The sequence below is a fragment of the Syngnathoides biaculeatus genome, chromosome 6 (assembly GCF_019802595.1).
Source record: "Syngnathoides biaculeatus isolate LvHL_M chromosome 6, ASM1980259v1, whole genome shotgun sequence".
Lineage (NCBI taxonomy): Eukaryota > Metazoa > Chordata > Actinopteri > Syngnathiformes > Syngnathidae > Syngnathoides > Syngnathoides biaculeatus.
The window spans coordinates 1,124,306-1,141,589 of NC_084645.1; the positions used below are offsets into that span (position 1 = coordinate 1,124,306).

At 40.6% G+C, this 17,284-nt stretch overlaps 1 protein-coding gene across 2 annotated transcripts in view; it reads right to left on the minus strand.

The window, feature by feature from the left end:
• Window positions 1-17,284, minus strand: part of reln (reelin) — a 110,522-nt gene that overhangs the window by 38,496 nt on the left and 54,742 nt on the right. For both annotated transcript variants that reach the window (XM_061823378.1, XM_061823379.1), the window contains exons 4-13: window positions 13,617-13,687; window positions 5,071-5,103; window positions 4,881-4,959; window positions 4,707-4,803; window positions 4,226-4,277; window positions 2,955-3,060; window positions 2,582-2,822; window positions 2,323-2,468; window positions 871-1,022; window positions 666-781 (exon numbers count right to left, since the gene is read on the minus strand). In XM_061823378.1, coding sequence (XP_061679362.1) covers window positions 666-781; window positions 871-1,022; window positions 2,323-2,468; window positions 2,582-2,822; window positions 2,955-3,060; window positions 4,226-4,277; window positions 4,707-4,803; window positions 4,881-4,959; window positions 5,071-5,103; window positions 13,617-13,687 — 1,093 coding nt within the window. The remainder of the gene's footprint in view (window positions 1-665; window positions 782-870; window positions 1,023-2,322; window positions 2,469-2,581; window positions 2,823-2,954; window positions 3,061-4,225; window positions 4,278-4,706; window positions 4,804-4,880; window positions 4,960-5,070; window positions 5,104-13,616; window positions 13,688-17,284) is intronic.

Sequence of the window (17,284 nt, forward strand, 5' to 3'; positions counted from 1 at the left end):
TCTTCTCATGGAAACCATAAATATTGGAACATACAGTATATCCTATATTAGCACCAACACATGGAGATACTGTATAAGCAACTGAACCGAATTGAATTTCAAATGTGATTGTCCATTCTAAAATTGTATTTTAATTACATCATCATAACGATCACTACACAACATTAAAGAAACCAAGGTGAAAGTACCATCCATCCATCCATCCATCCATCCATTTTCTGAGCCGCTAGTCCTCACTAGGGTTGCGCGAGTGCCAGAGCCTATCCCAGCTGTCAACGGGCAGGAGGCGGGTAACACCCTGAACTGGTTGCCAGCCAGTTGCAGGGCACATCGAGACAAACAGTCACACTCACAACCACACCTATGGGCAATTTTAGAGTGTCCAATTAATGTTGCATGTTTTGGGATGCGGGAGGAAACCAGAGTGCCCAGAGAAAACCCATGCAGGCATGGGGAAAACATACAAACTCCACAGAGGCGGGTCCGGGATTGAACCTTTTCTTTCCAGCTGAGTCACCGTGCCACAGGTTTAAGTACCAAAAACTGAAAAACTATAGCCAGGATGTGGCACAAGAACAAACTCACACTGATGAAAAATCATCTCCTTGTCAGAAGGATGCCAGTACAGTCGTTTTAGTATCTGGTAATTTGTGGATGTATCTCACCCTGTAGGAAGAATATGGGAGGGTGTCGAGGACAACACGTTCCCTCCTGCCTTCTGACCTACCAAAAAGAATCACATCATGATCATGTGACTCTCCGGGATCACATTCAGCACCACCTGCGGAAGAGCACTACTTTCAGACCCATGGATAGAGTGTGGAATGTAAAGCTACATTAGAAGATACAGTCAACGATTTGTTTTTTTACCCATAGAGAAGTGGAAGCGGAGGTTTCCATATGAGGTCGTGTCGATGTATGGCGTGCACACTCTCCTTCGCCCCTCCATCTCAAACACCAGCGCCGAGCCCGACTCAATCTCGCCGCACTGGGTCCCGTACACAGCTCCCTGTATTTCCCAGCTGAGGGAAACAAATGGCCAGTTTTGGTAAGTAAAGTTAGAAACAAGGAAAATCTATTTAAAAAAAAAGAGAGCTTTTTTTTTTTGTCATGGAATGGTTTGTATAAATCACCTGGAAGATGGTGAAAAGACATATTTATGCACAGTAGGAGAGGATCCTCATTAACACTGACAGAAGTTAACTCAGTATGTCAACCCTCTCCTGGGTGTCCCTATCCCTTCCGCTCCCTTTAAGAGAATGTAAAATAATGTCATGCATGCTGGTGTGTCACCGTCACTGTTTTGGGGTAAATAATACTGCTAGTGGGTATCATTAACCACAAAAATTCCGCCTGCTTAGCCAACAAATAAGTGAGCCCATGACACCTGACGGGTGTGACAGGACCGCTGTGCAGCATGATGCCACACGTCATGATGGTGGAAAGCCACACTCGTGATGGAAAAATACACAGGTAGATAATTATAAAATCTATCATCTCTATTTCCTGCGCTCCTCTATTAACTATGAGCCAATGGCAGTGATAATACTCTGTGTAGGCCTGTGTTGTGTTATCGTATGCACAACGTTTCTCAATGTGAACAGATGGACTGCTGCCTGTGAAGCAGTCAGAGGCATGTAATAAACAGTAGTTGCATGTCACGTCATATGGCAGGTGTGTGTGTTCTGTGCACAAAGCATACTTGGTTATAATTAGTATAGATTTAGTTTTATGCATATTTCATTATCAGTTAAAACCGCTTTTATATCTCACACAGATTACCGTGGTCTTCAACACAATGCGCTCAAAAGTTAAGTGCAACTTTGTGTACTTTTTGAGTCACTGATCTTTTATCACATTGAGGAATAAAACCAGAAGGGCAGGAATAAAGGTCCTGCAGTGCTTCTCAGATCCTTAACATTACTTTTAAAGCCTCCCTGTGGTTCTGCTCTGTAAAAATGTCTCTGATCATGGTAATTATAGGCATGCTTTTAAGGATTTCATCAGCTAATTTTGTAGCTTTTTACATTCACAATAGTTGGAAAACACTGTCATAGCCTGACGGAATTGAATAGGTTTCTTTTTTGAAAACAAAAGATTACTTCATCCAAATCACAACATCCCATTCAAAGAAATAAATAGATTTTACAACCGATTCCACAAAGCATCCCAAATGTTCAAAATGCGTTTAAATTCAGTTATTTTTACACATTTTCTTAGAATATGAGATCATTTCAGCGATGTCACCTTTTTGTGACATTCTGCTGTTGACAACCCTAAACCTGGAAATCGGGGTTACTTATGACCGTTATCTTGACTCACTTTGAGGGTGGGCTCTCAAAATCTTCCTCCCAGTAGCTTCTTCCCTCCTCACGGTGCAGGTCAATGTCTCTGCTGGAGGCGAAGCTGTGGCCAACCGCTTCACCACCATGGAAATATAGTGAGTTACCCTCTGACTGGCAAGCATGCTGTAAAACAGTGTACTGGGTTAGGTGACCATAAACAGTAAGAGAAGGGAATGCGTGCGAGAGTTTATAGCTTTCTGTCTTATCTCCAAACACCTTTATTCATGTAATCAAACCTTGACTGTAGCGCCTGGGAAAAAGAGCCAGTTGGCAGTGTCCAGGGGGTCCAGGCTGTCTTCCAATAGAGGAACTTTATGAGCGGCATTGACCAGCAGCACATTGTCCAGCCCCCAGCAAGACTCGTAGCCTTCGGGTCCTTGAGGAGCTTCCTGAGACCAGCGGAGTCGAACATTCTCAGCCTTCGATCTCAGTGGCATTGGAAGAAGGTGGACAGCGGTGCTGCTATTGGTAGGAGCTCTAGAGGCCACACAGTTTATACGTTCTTGTTCAATTACTGCAAGTGTGCGAGCAAAATTCTTGAATGCAGTACAGTACATGGAACCATTAAAAGAGAGAAATTTCACAGAGAGCTAAGGAATTGAAGGAGACCTGATTTTCTCCAGTGTGATCCAGTCAGAGGTGTTGGCATTTCCATTGAGGCTGTAAGATACAATGATGCTGGGGTCCGAGTAACTGAAACGACAAGAACCTGAACCTGGGTGGCACAAAGGATGAAAAAGGACAATTCTGTGTAAATGCAATGTGAAGTTTTTTTTAAATGTGTCAAACCAGATGGAAAAATCGTCATTTGTTTTAGAATTCTCATGGTATCATCGTGGAAATAAGTGACACAAGAACGATATTGAGGGATTGGATTGGAGTGTGGGAAAGAATAATTCATGACAGCTTGTAAATTCTTGTGAATTTTTTTTAAACACAAATAGAATTATTAATCATAGAACAGAATTCTTAAAAAATTAAAATAAAAAATGCATTTTTAGGCCAACCACACAAAAAGCCATCAATTTTCAAGTGGTAAAACTGTTCTTTAAAGCCTTGATGTGAGACTACTGTGCATTTGTAACTTGTTTGTGTTGATGCTTTGGGATATGGTGGGTTCAAAGGTCACTAATGGAGAATCCCACTGCCTGCATTCCCAACTGTGTACTCCCCCTGATGGTGTGAGCCATCCATGTTTTGTCAGTGTCCATACGTATTGCATTGCTCCCTGTCCACCTGGAGACAGCAGAGCATGATGCAGCCACCACCTAACCGCACAGCTTTAATTGTATAAACTCACATGTATGACAAAACACTCGTAAATAAAACACTGAGAGGAAGACAAAATAGGGAATAATGTGTTCAGTCGCACCTTCCCATGAAGACCGCCGGATGCTTACAATGGCCATGAAAAATAGAACATCTTTAAAACTCTGTCAAGGCCCTCTGGGTACCTCATGTAAAAGATTAATAAGAGACGGTGAGCAGAACTGTATTGTGTCCAAGCCGGCGGCATGACATTTGAGCACGAAAGACCTCTATTTCCTTGAGCTACACAAGCACTTATTGTCCAGACTGAATAGGACTTGCACATGCAATCTCTTTAGTGTTTGGACAAGGTTAAAAGGAAAGGAAGGATAAACTTGTTGAATACAAAATGTGGCTTCACGTAGTACAGTGTTGAATGTGGATGCTGGGACACATGCGCAACAGAAAAGCGAGAGATTTTTGGAGCCAGGAGTCCAAAAAAAGTTGTATTTTCAATTTGTGGTATTGAAGTGGTGAGGCCCAAAATGATATATGTTTTTTTTTTTTTTTTTTTTTTTTTTACAAAGGGCCCAAAAACCATGACAGCATCCCTGAGTCCATTTAATACTCACCCAAGGCAAACTGAAGGACAAATGCTGTGCTGGTGTTGAGAGGGACAGTGATCTGTAGGGCATAGAGAAAGGCTTTTTAGGACATTATGGCATCAAATCAAATAGCTACATTTCATTTTTTTAATATACAAATCTATAAAAACAGAACCATTTTTATAGTGCTTGAACTAATTAGAGTTGCAGGTGAGTTGCAGCCTATCCTGGCTGACTTTAAGGCAAGAGCCATGGTACAGCCTCGACTGGTCGACAGTCAATCAAAAATAGAAAAACCACCATTCACACTCATATGGACAATTTACTGTCATCATAAATAATCCTGCATGATTCCAGAGTGTGGGAGGAAGCTGGATTACCCAGAGAAAACCCACAGAAGCACGTGGAGAACATGCAAATACCACACAGTATGTAATGGCAAAAAAAGTAAAAATATTTTGTAAATGGGCATAAAAAGTGTTTAGGATCAATCCCAAATGGGACTTGCCAGCTCTCGCTCTCCAAGGGGCTCACAGAAAGTGACCGCACTTCCATGCATCAGAACCCCACACTGCTCGCCCAGCTCGGAGTTTGAGCTCTCGGACCTGAACAGGAATTATAAAGATGAATATGATCAAGCCCAGGAATGCATTTGCTGACTGAAAGACGATCAGGCGCGTACCAGATGGTTGGGTCCAGCTCCCCTTGCAGGTTGGAATCAAAGTCGTCACGCAGCACAGCATGATTAGCGTGGACCTCCACTGCACACGCATACACATTCCATTTGCTCAACGTTAGACACTATTTGCAGTTCTCTGAAGTTTTATAATACGTAAAGACAACAAAAGCAATGTCCTGAAAAGCAGACTCACACAGACTTGGTCTCAGTGGGGACTCTGTTGGAGCTGAAACAGACAGAAACTGAGTTAATATGAGGACCCAAGTAGACTCCAAACATGCAATCCATGGGGAAATGGTAAATGTTTTCCGTCAAGCTGTTAATAATAATTAACAATAATTAATATCATTGCCGCATTCAAAAACCTAACCCCATGTTAGAATTAGCACTGCCAACATGTAAATCGATCATGAAGATGGTGATAATCTACAGTATCGGGTAAATGACTTCCTCGAAGGTTGTGACTTTCCTGCACAGATTAAACACATGGGGTCCATGCATTAGGGTGGGGGTAGCTCATTTACAAAGATCTGGCCTTTGGAATTGGAGGCAGGCGGTTTAACGGGCTGCAGAAGTGTGAAATGGCAACTAGTTTTTGGAGAAATGGTCATCTGTTTCCTGACTATGTTTGAAATTCCCTTGAGCAAGGCCCCACATTAGCTCAAGATGTGAGTACAGTACAGTTACAGTATGAAACAGATGTTTAAAAAATGGATGGCTTTTATCAGGCTACAGATAAATACAGTACGATATGGTTACAAGCTGCAGTTCAAGTGAAATATTTTCAATGTGTGTTGAGAAAAAAAATGTCCTAACTTTTTTTAAAACTCAAAGAAGTACTGTTCAAACTGTGTAATAAAATTTGAACCTGGTCCAAATCAAACTGTGGAGGATGTTTCATGCATGCAAAATTCCAGATGACAGCTATGAACTATACGTTCTTCTGGGTTTCCTGCAGTAGGATATAATAAATGTACTGTTTTATGATATATGTATTTAATATGGTGTGACATTGTTTCCTCAAGTTGCTCAACAATCACCCTGCTGCATAGTCCTGCAAACAGACAAATATCCTCCGTATGTACAAGCTGTCACTAACTGCATACATTTTTGTGGGCCTCGTTTTAAATCATTTGAGGGGAGAGCAAACTTTGGTGACGTCCAGGCTGGCCGCAGCTGTGGTCTCCTGGCTGTTACTGTTAATTCCTTCAAGTCATGAAGGGCCAGGCGGCCATGATTAACGGTTCATTACCAATTAACCGCTGTCCTCCGCAGAGGCGTTTGGGTGTTTTAATGCTCCAGTTCTCCAACTGGGTCAAACTAAAACTAAGGTAAGCATCCCTCTCCTGAGCGGAAAAGTACTAGCACTTAATGAATAAACATAACTATTTAAAAACAGTTTTAAAATACTTAGTCTGCCATTTTGAAATATCTTTATGTCACAGAGCATATACACAACTTTTGTGCTTGAAAGCTAATTGTAAATAATGGGACCAAAAAGGTTGAGTTTCTAGAATTGACGATCGATGGGCAGTTTTGTAGTGAGTGGCAAGTTTGTGCTGGCTCATTAATCCCATTGCAAAACTTTTTGATGTCATTCTAGCCATTTCATTTCAGACCTCTAGTACTGAAACATTTGATAGCTTTGCAAAAGCTTGCAAAGCAGATGAAGGAATGATATGGAGTATCTACATAAAGCAGGGTTTGAGGCTCCCAAAAGTAAGACCTGTTAAGTGTGACAGTGCTTTTGACCTGGTTGAACAATGCCACCTTTTAAACCTTCTTTGCTCTGCTCTTATACAAAGCTATCATTTTCTAGACTGAAGAGAAGGATAATCCGCCTCTATATTTTCAATCCAGGATGAGCCTACGCATTTGATAAAACACAGATACAATCAAATGATCTAAAATTGAGTAACTTTGGTTCACTTCAGACTGTCCAAAATAAGGGAGATGACTTTTTCAAACAACGTGGCTCAATATAATAAATTCTTTGCGAGAACTGTTGCTTTAAGTTTAGGCCACATTTTCGTTTAAGAGTTCTTTATGTCAATTAGAGCGGGCTGTACAAAGTCACCCAGTGCTGCTTAAGTTTGATGCAGGCCAGCTCAGCCTGTACTGCCCTGGTGTTCTTTGCTGCTCAACTTCACGGTGGCAACATGAAGCCCATTAAAAGCAGATCAAAGACCTCCGCGAGCACTTGTCCTCTGCTTCTAATCCTGCAACGTCTCCGAGCTCTAAACACACTCAAAGTATCTATGTAGGATTCCCTCGATGTGCAAACCGTGCATTCTTTGCACGCCTTGTTTATGTCCTTCCTAAAGTGTTATAAGAAGGGAATAAATAATTGTATAACCAGTTTACAAATGCATGCAAAGAGAGATTCAGACTAATCCGCCCACTCAAATTCTTGTAAAGCACATGCTTGGTTGTTTCTGTGCTCTCTTTCACAATCGTTCTAAATTGCCTTTGGTCATTCTACTGAGTCCAATTGGCTGCAGAAAGACCTAGAAGTTTTGATTTTCTTTTTTTTTGTGATTGGGTAATCCTTTCTTTCTTGAAAAAATTGACTCATTTACAGTTTTCTTTCTCCACACTTCATCAAGCTCTCTCTTCCTGTCCTATCGTGCAGAGCCGCTTCACCCTCAGCGCTTCCGGAATCAGGACCAGACAGTGGTGCTCATTTCACTGGGATTAATCCCCTCTCACTTCCTTAAAGACTTCAATTACTGCCTCCTCTATTAGGAGCTCATCCCTGCTAATGCTTGTATCTTACCAGCCAGGGCTTATAATCAAACACGTACACACAACTACGCACACATACACTATCCTTATTTCCCCCCTGATAGTCAGAAGCACAGATAAACAGGAAAATGACTCAAAGGAAATATGTAAAAAGAAAAAAAAAACATGTTGCACCACAATTTAAAGCACAGAAGTGCTTATGAGCATTTTTTGGGGGGGGTGAATGAAAGTAAGAAGCATAAGCTCTGGCAGACTTTGCCATCTGTGCACAAATGGAGCGGAGCACAAGCCATATTAAATCTTCTTCCCCTCTTCAACTCTCTCCGTCCTATTCTAATCTCCCCCTCTCTTGGCTTTTTCCTCACCACTCCGCAAATGCCATCCATCCACCTCCCCGTCTCTCCAGTTTACTCTTGTTAACGTCGTCTGACTCACATCCTCAACGAGGCGAGGGTCGTTTGAAGTTGCCGCTAACCGGCGGTCGCAATTACACTCTCCCCAGGACTCAGGATGCTGTTGTTTTAGCTTCAATGAATTGCAGCGATTGTTAGTTTGCAACCACTCCACCCGACTTTGAGAGAAGCTGGGCCTTCCTGTGGGTTTCAATTGGCATCATTACAGTAATCATGTACTGTAGGTTAACGAGGCAAACAAAAAGCCACAAGAAGACACCAATATCTTCCAGTTCTATCATTATTTTCTCTGGCCCGGTTTTTTAAGTGCAGGTGGAAACAAAGATTTTTTTTACTTCACACCAGTGAGTTTAGTTGGCATTGGTTCAACCCATTTGGCCTTGTGCTGCTGAGACAACAACAACCACTTCACAGGGGTGGTGTACCCTGGTTTAAAGGTTTGAGTCTCTTCAGAGATGTGGGTTCAAATCCCAGTCCTGCCAAGAACCTTTCATGAACTTTGTTCAGGTTTCTTCAGGATCTCTGAGAAAGCTAAATATGCAACAATTTCTAATTAAAAATTGCCATATTTTAGTTTCATGGTTTCCTAAGTATTGAAGTACGTTGTGGTGACGACCTCTAATGAGAGAAACATTTAGGGTTGTTTGCAATTATAACAGCTGGCTAAGAACCAATCCAGGGTGTACCCCGGCTCCTGCCCAAAGATAGCTGGGATAGGCTCCAGCACTCCTGTGACCCTTGTGAGGATAAGCAAATAAGAAAATGGATGGATGAATCAATGAATTAAGAGATTTTGCTTGGGGACAAAATGAGTTTTCTTAGTTGTGTAGCTCAACTGTGTCCTGCACCTTCTGTTGTTTGCGTGTCATTCACCAACAAAGATCTTGAGCATAAAATAAGAATAAAACTGGAATTTGAAATCACCCCGTGCCAGCGTGTGTTTTCTCCGGGTACTACGGTTTCATCCCTAAGACATCCATAGTAGGTTAACTGAAGAGACCAAATTGCTTGAGGTGTCAATGCGGTTGCAAATTGTTTCTATGTGACCTATAATTGGCTGGTGAATAGTTCAGTGTCCACCATGCCTTTCATCATACAATAGCTGGGATTGAGTCCAGCAGGCATGCGACTGTAGTGAGCATAAACAGTTCAGAAAATGGATGGATGGCACTCTATAAGTCCTGGGTCAACTTTAGGCTACAAAAAATGTACACCTACTTTGTCAAGTAGGTGAACATTTTTTGTAGCAAACAGGTTTTGAACTTATCGTGGTGAGCATCCATATATTGGGTTCTTCATTATTGACTTACATGCAAATATTGATTTGTGTTATTTGGTATATTTATATGATAGAATCTGAAGGCAATTTTTTAAGCGACAAGCAGGGAGTAAATGTATAATTTGGGTCTTGAGCTGGAAAGGTTTGCATGCACATTTGTAAGGATTTGATTGACAAATTGTGGACAAGGGTCATTTCAACTTTATTGAAGGCAACCACTCAGCAGTGACAGCCTGGCATGGGTATTGGTGAGGTGACCAGACAGACGAGGCCCTCAATCACTTCTCTTATACACCGTGATCAAGCATCCCTCAGGGAGCAGTGGCCTCTTTGAGTTATAAGTCTCTGTAATAATCCATCTGGGCTGCAGTGTACTAGTCTGGGCCCATAAAGAACAGATTTATTTCCCTACTGGAAATGAGGACCTGACGACGCCGGGCAGAACGCTGGGACTGCTGGCTCTGCTGTCAGGAGGTGGAGCTGATGGACAGCCTGCTGGCTCTAAAGCCGCAACCAGTAAAGCTTTAAGTCTTCAGCACATCCCCGCACGTCCCTCTTGCCATGGCCTCCTCTCATCTAGCTTGGTATGAATTCAGTGGGGGTGTATTTATTTTATCCAGCTAAGGTGTTTTTTTAAAATGCTTTTTCTAGTAGACTATTCAACTACTGTAACACCCGAATGATATTTCAAAGCACCATCCAACCAACAATTTTCTCAGCCGCTTATCCTCACAAGGGTCGTGGGGAGTGCTGGAGCCTATCCCAGCTGTCAACAGGCAGGGGGAGGGGTACACCCTGAACTGGTTGCCAGCCAATCGCAGGGCGCATAGAGACAAACAGCCACACTCACAATCACACCTAGGGGCAATTTAGAGTGTCCAATTAATGTTGCATGTTTTTGGGATGTGGGAGGAAACAGGAGTGGCCGGAGAAAACCCACGCGGGCACGGAGAGAACATGCAAACTCCACACAGGCGGGCCCGGGTTTGAACCCAGGAATTCAGAACTGTGAGGCCAATGCTTTCCAGCAGATCCACCGTGCCGCCTATTTCAAAGCATATTTTCTGCTAAAAGTTAAGGCTACAAATTCTCCTACTTTTTATGAAGTAAACATCTGTGATTTGGAAAGATAGGGATAGCAGCCAATAAATAAATAACTGGAACCGGATCTTTGTCTTTCAGCTCAAGTGTTTGATAGCCAGTTAGCACAGAAAATCTGTGATTGTTCTGTCTTCTGCTAACAACTCAAGCCAAATTTAGCTTCAATGTTAGAAAAGTTGAGCTGTATCAATTCAGCATACAGTACTTTTTAGACATTAATGACAAGTTTACTAGTGGCCGATCTTTGGTAACATCATGTGGCATCTGGAGGATTTTCAGAAAAAGTACTAAAATTGAGAATACATTAGTTGTGTTTTTCAGCTGAGTGGAATAGCTAAGGATAAGTTAGACGGAAAAAGCTCAAGTGAATTTGTCAATAGCAAATTGCAAAGAGATGGCTCTTCACTGGACCACAGAATTCTGTCTTTAGAAACATGATTTATAAGACGTTCATATTACATTTACAAACACAAGACAAAACGAAAACTTCAAATGTTACTGTAGGAAATAAGAGGTTCACCATGGTGAGGGCATGTGCTTGAACAAAGCAGATCTGAATGCTGTGTGAGAATTTGAGTTTTAAAAAAAATGAACAGTTTGACATGGAGCACATTGAGGAACTCATGAACTGTAAACATGATTCTGGTGGGTTTGAGTGAAGCTGAGAATAGATGACAACATGATGCTCCTGGCATGGAAATTCCGTAAATTAGCTGCATTGTATAAGCAACAAGCGGGAAAGCAGGGTAAAAAAGTCACAATTTATAGCGGGAACTTTGAATGAGTTAGTGTTAGCTGTTCACAACGATTATTATAAGCATACAGAAATGAATTAATTAAAAAAACTATTTGAATATCTTTCCACCATTTCCAAATTAGGAACTACAATATATATTTTGGGCATGGATCAAAGTAGGTGGGAGCAATTGCGAAAGGTAGGATGAAAGGCTGGAGGGCAAAAAAAGTGCCGCCACATCAGCTATGAGGGCACTGCAGGCTACAGAGTGAATGAGACCAAACATAAACAGCACTGCTCGGCATCTTATTCCACACTCAAACACTAATCTGAATGTCTGCATAGTTTGGAACTCATAACTTCTGTCTTTATAACTTTATACCCCACTGTAACCTTTTTTATCATCCTGATTAATCCAACCACGTGTTCATTAAGTAATCCTCCTGGTAAATTACCTCACAATGCAGCCTCTGCCTCAACGTCTCTCCCTCCAACTTTGCTTTTCAGTTTTCCTCCTCCTTTCTCCCTCCTCCAAGGATCATAACCCTGCTTTAGATAGCTTTCATTTCTGTGGCTCTTCAAAGTATCGGTCTTAAGCATATGAAGAGGCTCCAGCTGGCCTTGTAGATTTTATTATTCCGCTTTGAATGTTAATCTTGAAATTTAAAGTAACTTCTTGCTCTGAGCAGTCTGCACTGTTCGGACACATTAATGGTCAAAGTGAGAGGTCATCACTGAAATGTTGCCGCTCTCTCCGTTTTGTGCTTGCGGACCTTTTTTCATCCTTTGTGTTTCATCACTGTTAGCTGTTTCCAGCTCTATAACTCTCCTGCAGGCCGCCCACTTTATCAGTGTCACACTTTTACAGTATTTGTTGACCACAGATCATCGTGTATACATCACTGCCTGTTGCTCTGCTGCCATTAACGACATTTCCAAACCTTGAGGTTGAAATCTGTGCAGTTTGTCCACTCTGGTTTTCATTAGTGGGATGCTGGAGGCCTTGGCGCTGAAGTGACGTATGTTGGCTTCAGTTAGAGTGTAACTTCCAAAGTCAGACACAATCGACTTTTGTGATGCTGGTTGACTTCCAAGTTGTACTCATCCAAAACGTATTATCACTATCAGAAATCATCTCTATGCTTATCATTACACCTTTCCTTTTTGCCCAAACTGGTAACCTTTGGTTGGGACTGAGATTGATGAAAATATTTTTCTTATGACCCAAAAAAAATGATTTTTTTTTTTTACTATTACGGTATAGAGAAGTCACTTTTTTTTTTTTTTGGGGGGGGGGTATTATGACGAGGAAGTCATCATTTTTTTAGGCATATTATTATCACGTGCACTGGTAAGTACTTTGAAAAGGTAATGAGTGACTTATGATGAGGTTCCTGAGCTAGCACCTCCGTAGTCAAAGTGAGCAGAAGTCTGAATAACCGACAGCTCAGTTTTCTTTGTAAATGTTATCCAAAATTAATAAGTCCTCCAGTGAACATTATCCAGAGTCGCCATCCATGACTTCACCTTTAAACAACCCGCGTTTGGGAAGGCACCAGGACCATGGCTTTTTTTTTTGTATTCATTTAACCACTTGGAGCCAATGAGAGAATATATCCTCTCATTTACAGGACCTTTCTGTCAACAAAAAGGCATGAAGAATTGAATGACTGCATCGCTCTATTGATTTGAAAATCAAATTTCAACTATGAGGAGGAGTCCACGAGAAAGCAAGGGGCTTCTTTCCTGTAAACAAGCGATTATACTCGCTCAGCATGCGGAGTTGGACCGCGCTGTCAATTGCTACTTAAGGGCTGTCACAGAAAGTGGATATATGCAGTGTCTGCCATAAAATATACTAAATCTCTGACAGTGAGAAAGAGCAAGGGAGAGGGTTAAAAAGCTGACTTGAGCATAAGCTGAAATTAAGCTGGCAAAATTGGGCCTCTAAGAATTTCTAGCCCCAGCTGTGACATTCTAATGCTACGCCTCTGGAATGAAGAAGTAGCACACTAACAATAAGTGCTAACAAGACAAAACTACATGTGATTCATTTGTTATTGTCACTGCAAATAACGATTGAGGATTTAGACAGGAGGTTGACGCTCTAATACGGATAATTCAGTAAATGAACAAAACGTTACAAAATGCAAAATTTTAGCTTGGAATGGGAGTAAGCTTGCTTTCTATTAAATCATAAACAGAACAAAAAAATTAAAGATCTAATTCACCAAACTTTATGTCAGTATTTTCAGCATGTTCAACCATTTTTCTTACATTTTTTTCAAGGATTTATTTATTTTTATTTATTTATTTTTTTTACATCAAAACAGGGACTAAAACAGTTGGAAAAATTTCCAGTTCAAATATAATGGTATTGAACTTTGTGTTAAGTTTCCAACTAAGTTGAGGCGTGCGTGTTTTGATTCAGGTGTGTGTGTGTGTGTGTGTGTGTTTATGCTCACCTCCCTGTTCACATAACTGTTGTGCCAGAGCATCCTTGAAGAGGATCTGTCCTCGGTGTGTGGCTGTGGCTCTAAAAGATTGGAAAAGATGTGAATGAAGACAAAAAATACCAAAAGGCTTCATCTTTTAGTTACTTTACAGTATATGTTCGGTGCAGTACATCAAGCATAATTTCCTTAAAGGACTAAATCATTGTATATTCAAAGGCTGTTTGCTGAGTAAACAAAAAAGGAAATTAAAAAAAAAAACACAACATGACATTAAAACATGTTCTCACACAAATGTGCTGTCATGCAGCCTTAATTGTTACATAATTCCAATGTTTTTGTGGGACTTAAGTATATATGTGTGCAGAAGATAAACCCTTTCCTCGCATCGGTTTTTCACCACCACGTTGCTGAATTGTTGTATGATTGAGAAAGCCAATTCTTCCATACATTATATTGCATGTATTGAACACAATATGAATCCCCCTGCAGAGATATGAGGTGCATTATTTATATGGATATATACAAATCTTTTTTTATACGCAATCTTTGCTGCATGCTACAATGCTCTGTAAACACAAAACATCCAAACGCATTTGCAGTTACAAAGTTTTTCCTGGTCTACTTTGCTGCCACCTCTTCCAAAACATGTCTTTCGTGACAACAGTTCTTTTCTTTCGGTGTACTAAAAACAATCATATCAAGGATTAGTAACATTTTACCTGCCAGACACTTTATTATACTGTAAACATGTTAACCCATACCAAGTGTAATCTTGAGTTTTCAAGTATAAATTATTCAAGTGACATGCATACGGCTCAATGAGTGCATGAAACGCATCTGAAAAAAAGACGTAAGGGTACTTTTAGTCTGTGAAGAGAGGCGGTGCTTTAACTGAAAGGTAAGATATAGTAGAGAGGAAGAAAACAAACATCAACTGTGCAAATCAGACCATTTGAAAAACATTGAGTCAGGCTTAGCTGAAAATACTATTGGAAATTTAAAAGGCATGTCACAGGTTCAAAACTGTTATCAAAGGGTAACTAGTTAAAGAGTTATCAATGAGTACTGACAACTCCACAGCACATAAGATACACTTTTATGATAAAATGCAGTTCTCTAGTGTCCGGAGTTGTGGAGACCAACGCCGATGTAGGGAGATTTTGTCACAGAGGGAAATTGAGCCCAATGTTTATTTGCAAAAGCTAAACAGGCAATTTAGTAGACAGAGAAAAATTCATCTTGGACCGGAGATGACAATTGAGTTGCTTTTCCTTGTTCAATAAACAGTGGAAACTTGGTTTACTTGTCCCGTCTAACATCAAAATATAATTTTAGTTTCTAATTATTTTTGCTTGGATAATAATTATTATGGGATTCTTTTTTTTTCAACCTTTTCCTATTTTTGTTCATTCCAGGGGCAGCTGCTTCATCGTTTTGGCGAAAACATTTTTTTTAAACATCCAGAAGAGAAACTTTTCAAGGCATTTTCCTATTTCTGATTACTAAAAGTATGAAAACAGTCAGCAATCATTGCTATCCATCTAAATTTAGCTACCACTCATATTTCACTGTCCTCTTATGCTGTATGGAATTTTGCCACATGTACACCTGCCCCAGCGTGCGGACCTTTTATGGCTGCGTTTGTCTCTGCTCATGAATAATGAATAAAGCCCTCATTATTTAGTAATAGCTCCTGTGCCTGTGCAGAGCTAAGCAGGAGAAAAACATACTTAATTATAGTCATATTTCAGAATTGGTTGAGAACTAATTTGAGTTTGGTATCTATGAATAAAAGATGATGCATTTCCAACAGCGGGTTGCAATGTCGGAACAAGCCTCTTAAATATTTACTAAACACAGGTTCACTAAACATGAGCGCAGACAAGTTTGGGATGGGATCATTTTGAACAAGAAATGAGTTTGTTGTAAGAAAATCTAAATTACAGAGATTGCATTGGATTACATTGCTAGAAAGGGAATAGAAGAACAATTATCCCTTTCTCCAATTATCACTCAGATTGCCGTGGCCTTTGCAATTGAAAAGTATTTGCCATCAAGGGAGACATTGTGGACTTGCAACCCTCCCGTTAAAAAAAAAAAAAAAAAATGGCTCCAAGGTGTTGAAGTGAAGTTGGGAGAAGTGCCATGCCCTGGTTGGTTCTGGCATTCTGTCCACATGCGCTAGTGTGTTTATTCAATGAATGGCCTCTGTGCGAATCCTTCAGTGAAAAGGGGTAGCCCCACAGCCCCCCGCCACCCCCCACGTTGTTGTGCAACAAGAAGACACAGCTGGCGAGCCTCATGTCAGCCAAGATGCAAGTTTCTTCCCTCTCGTCATCTCAGTCCATCCAGAATTTGCTTTACCAAAGTAATGGGGTGGACCCTTGATGTTTAGTATGTGCTAATTTAATTTTAGCAGAATAACTAAAGAACTGGATTACAATCAGCATTTTATGTAATGCACATGTCAAACTCAAGGCCTGGGGGCCAGGTCCGGCCTACCACATGGTTTTATGTTGCCCGCGAGGGCAAATCATGTGCATCAACTTCCATGATTTTTGTTCAAATCTGCACCCAAATTTCAAATTGCCATAGAATTAACAATAACATTGAGATATTGGACGCATTTTTGTGTTACCAAACATCAACAATAGTTGAAAAACCCATTAGCCTTGATTTGTGATTTCAGAACAAGCTCATAAATTTAATGTGTACATTTTTATGAGGGGATGAAAGAATTTTATGGTCGTTTGAGGGGAACTGGAACTACAAAAATTTGTACCGCGACACCCCAAGAAAATATTATCCCATTTTTACCAAGTAACTAACACCCGGTAAATTAAAATAAAACAACATATCTGGTGCTTTTATTTTGATGTACACGTGAAATATTTTTTCTTATGTTTAGGGATTAGTGATAAGTGGACTCAATTATTATGAAAGACAATTGGCATTAGCTTGCTGACATTTCCCTTAACCACTCTTCCAAAAATAAATAAAATTGTCCAGTCGTGTCCTGAACTATTCTGTGCATATGATGTTAAATTTAAATTGCCAGAGTAATCAAGTAAATAGTATTTGTCACAAACTAATGATAATCTGTGTATCTAACAGAATTCAGTGTAGCTCTGCCAGCCTTGCTTGCAAATTTTACCGAATCCAACCAAATTTGGAGCTTTATATTAATTAAAGTATGAGACTGAATTAATGTCATATGTGTCGTTAAAGCCAAACTAAAAGAGGGCATATTTCCTCGACAAGGGCACATAATTGTTGGAAGTGTGACACTTGGGTCTGCCCTGCTGTCACTCTCCAGCGGGCCTGTGTGCGTGTTTGCGTGTGTGTGCGTGTTTGCGTGTGTGCGCGTGTGTGTGTGTGGTGTGTGTGTGTGTGTGTGTGTGTGTCCATGTGCGTGCGCCTGCGCTTGCACACAAAACATTTGTCGAACATTTAAATGTTAATTGGACTTTTGCTCGGGAGAAAAAAAAAGCAATTAGGGGCCCAATAGTTTCCTCTTCATCCTTAAACAGGGGCATCATTCATCTTGTGAAAATAAGTGTCATTCTCTCCTCTTTCATTTGACGAAAGGAGATTCTCTGAGATGAAAAGGCAAACGAGATAAAGAGGAAATGGAATATGTATAAGAGAGAAAGGATAAGCATGATAACAAAGCAGTA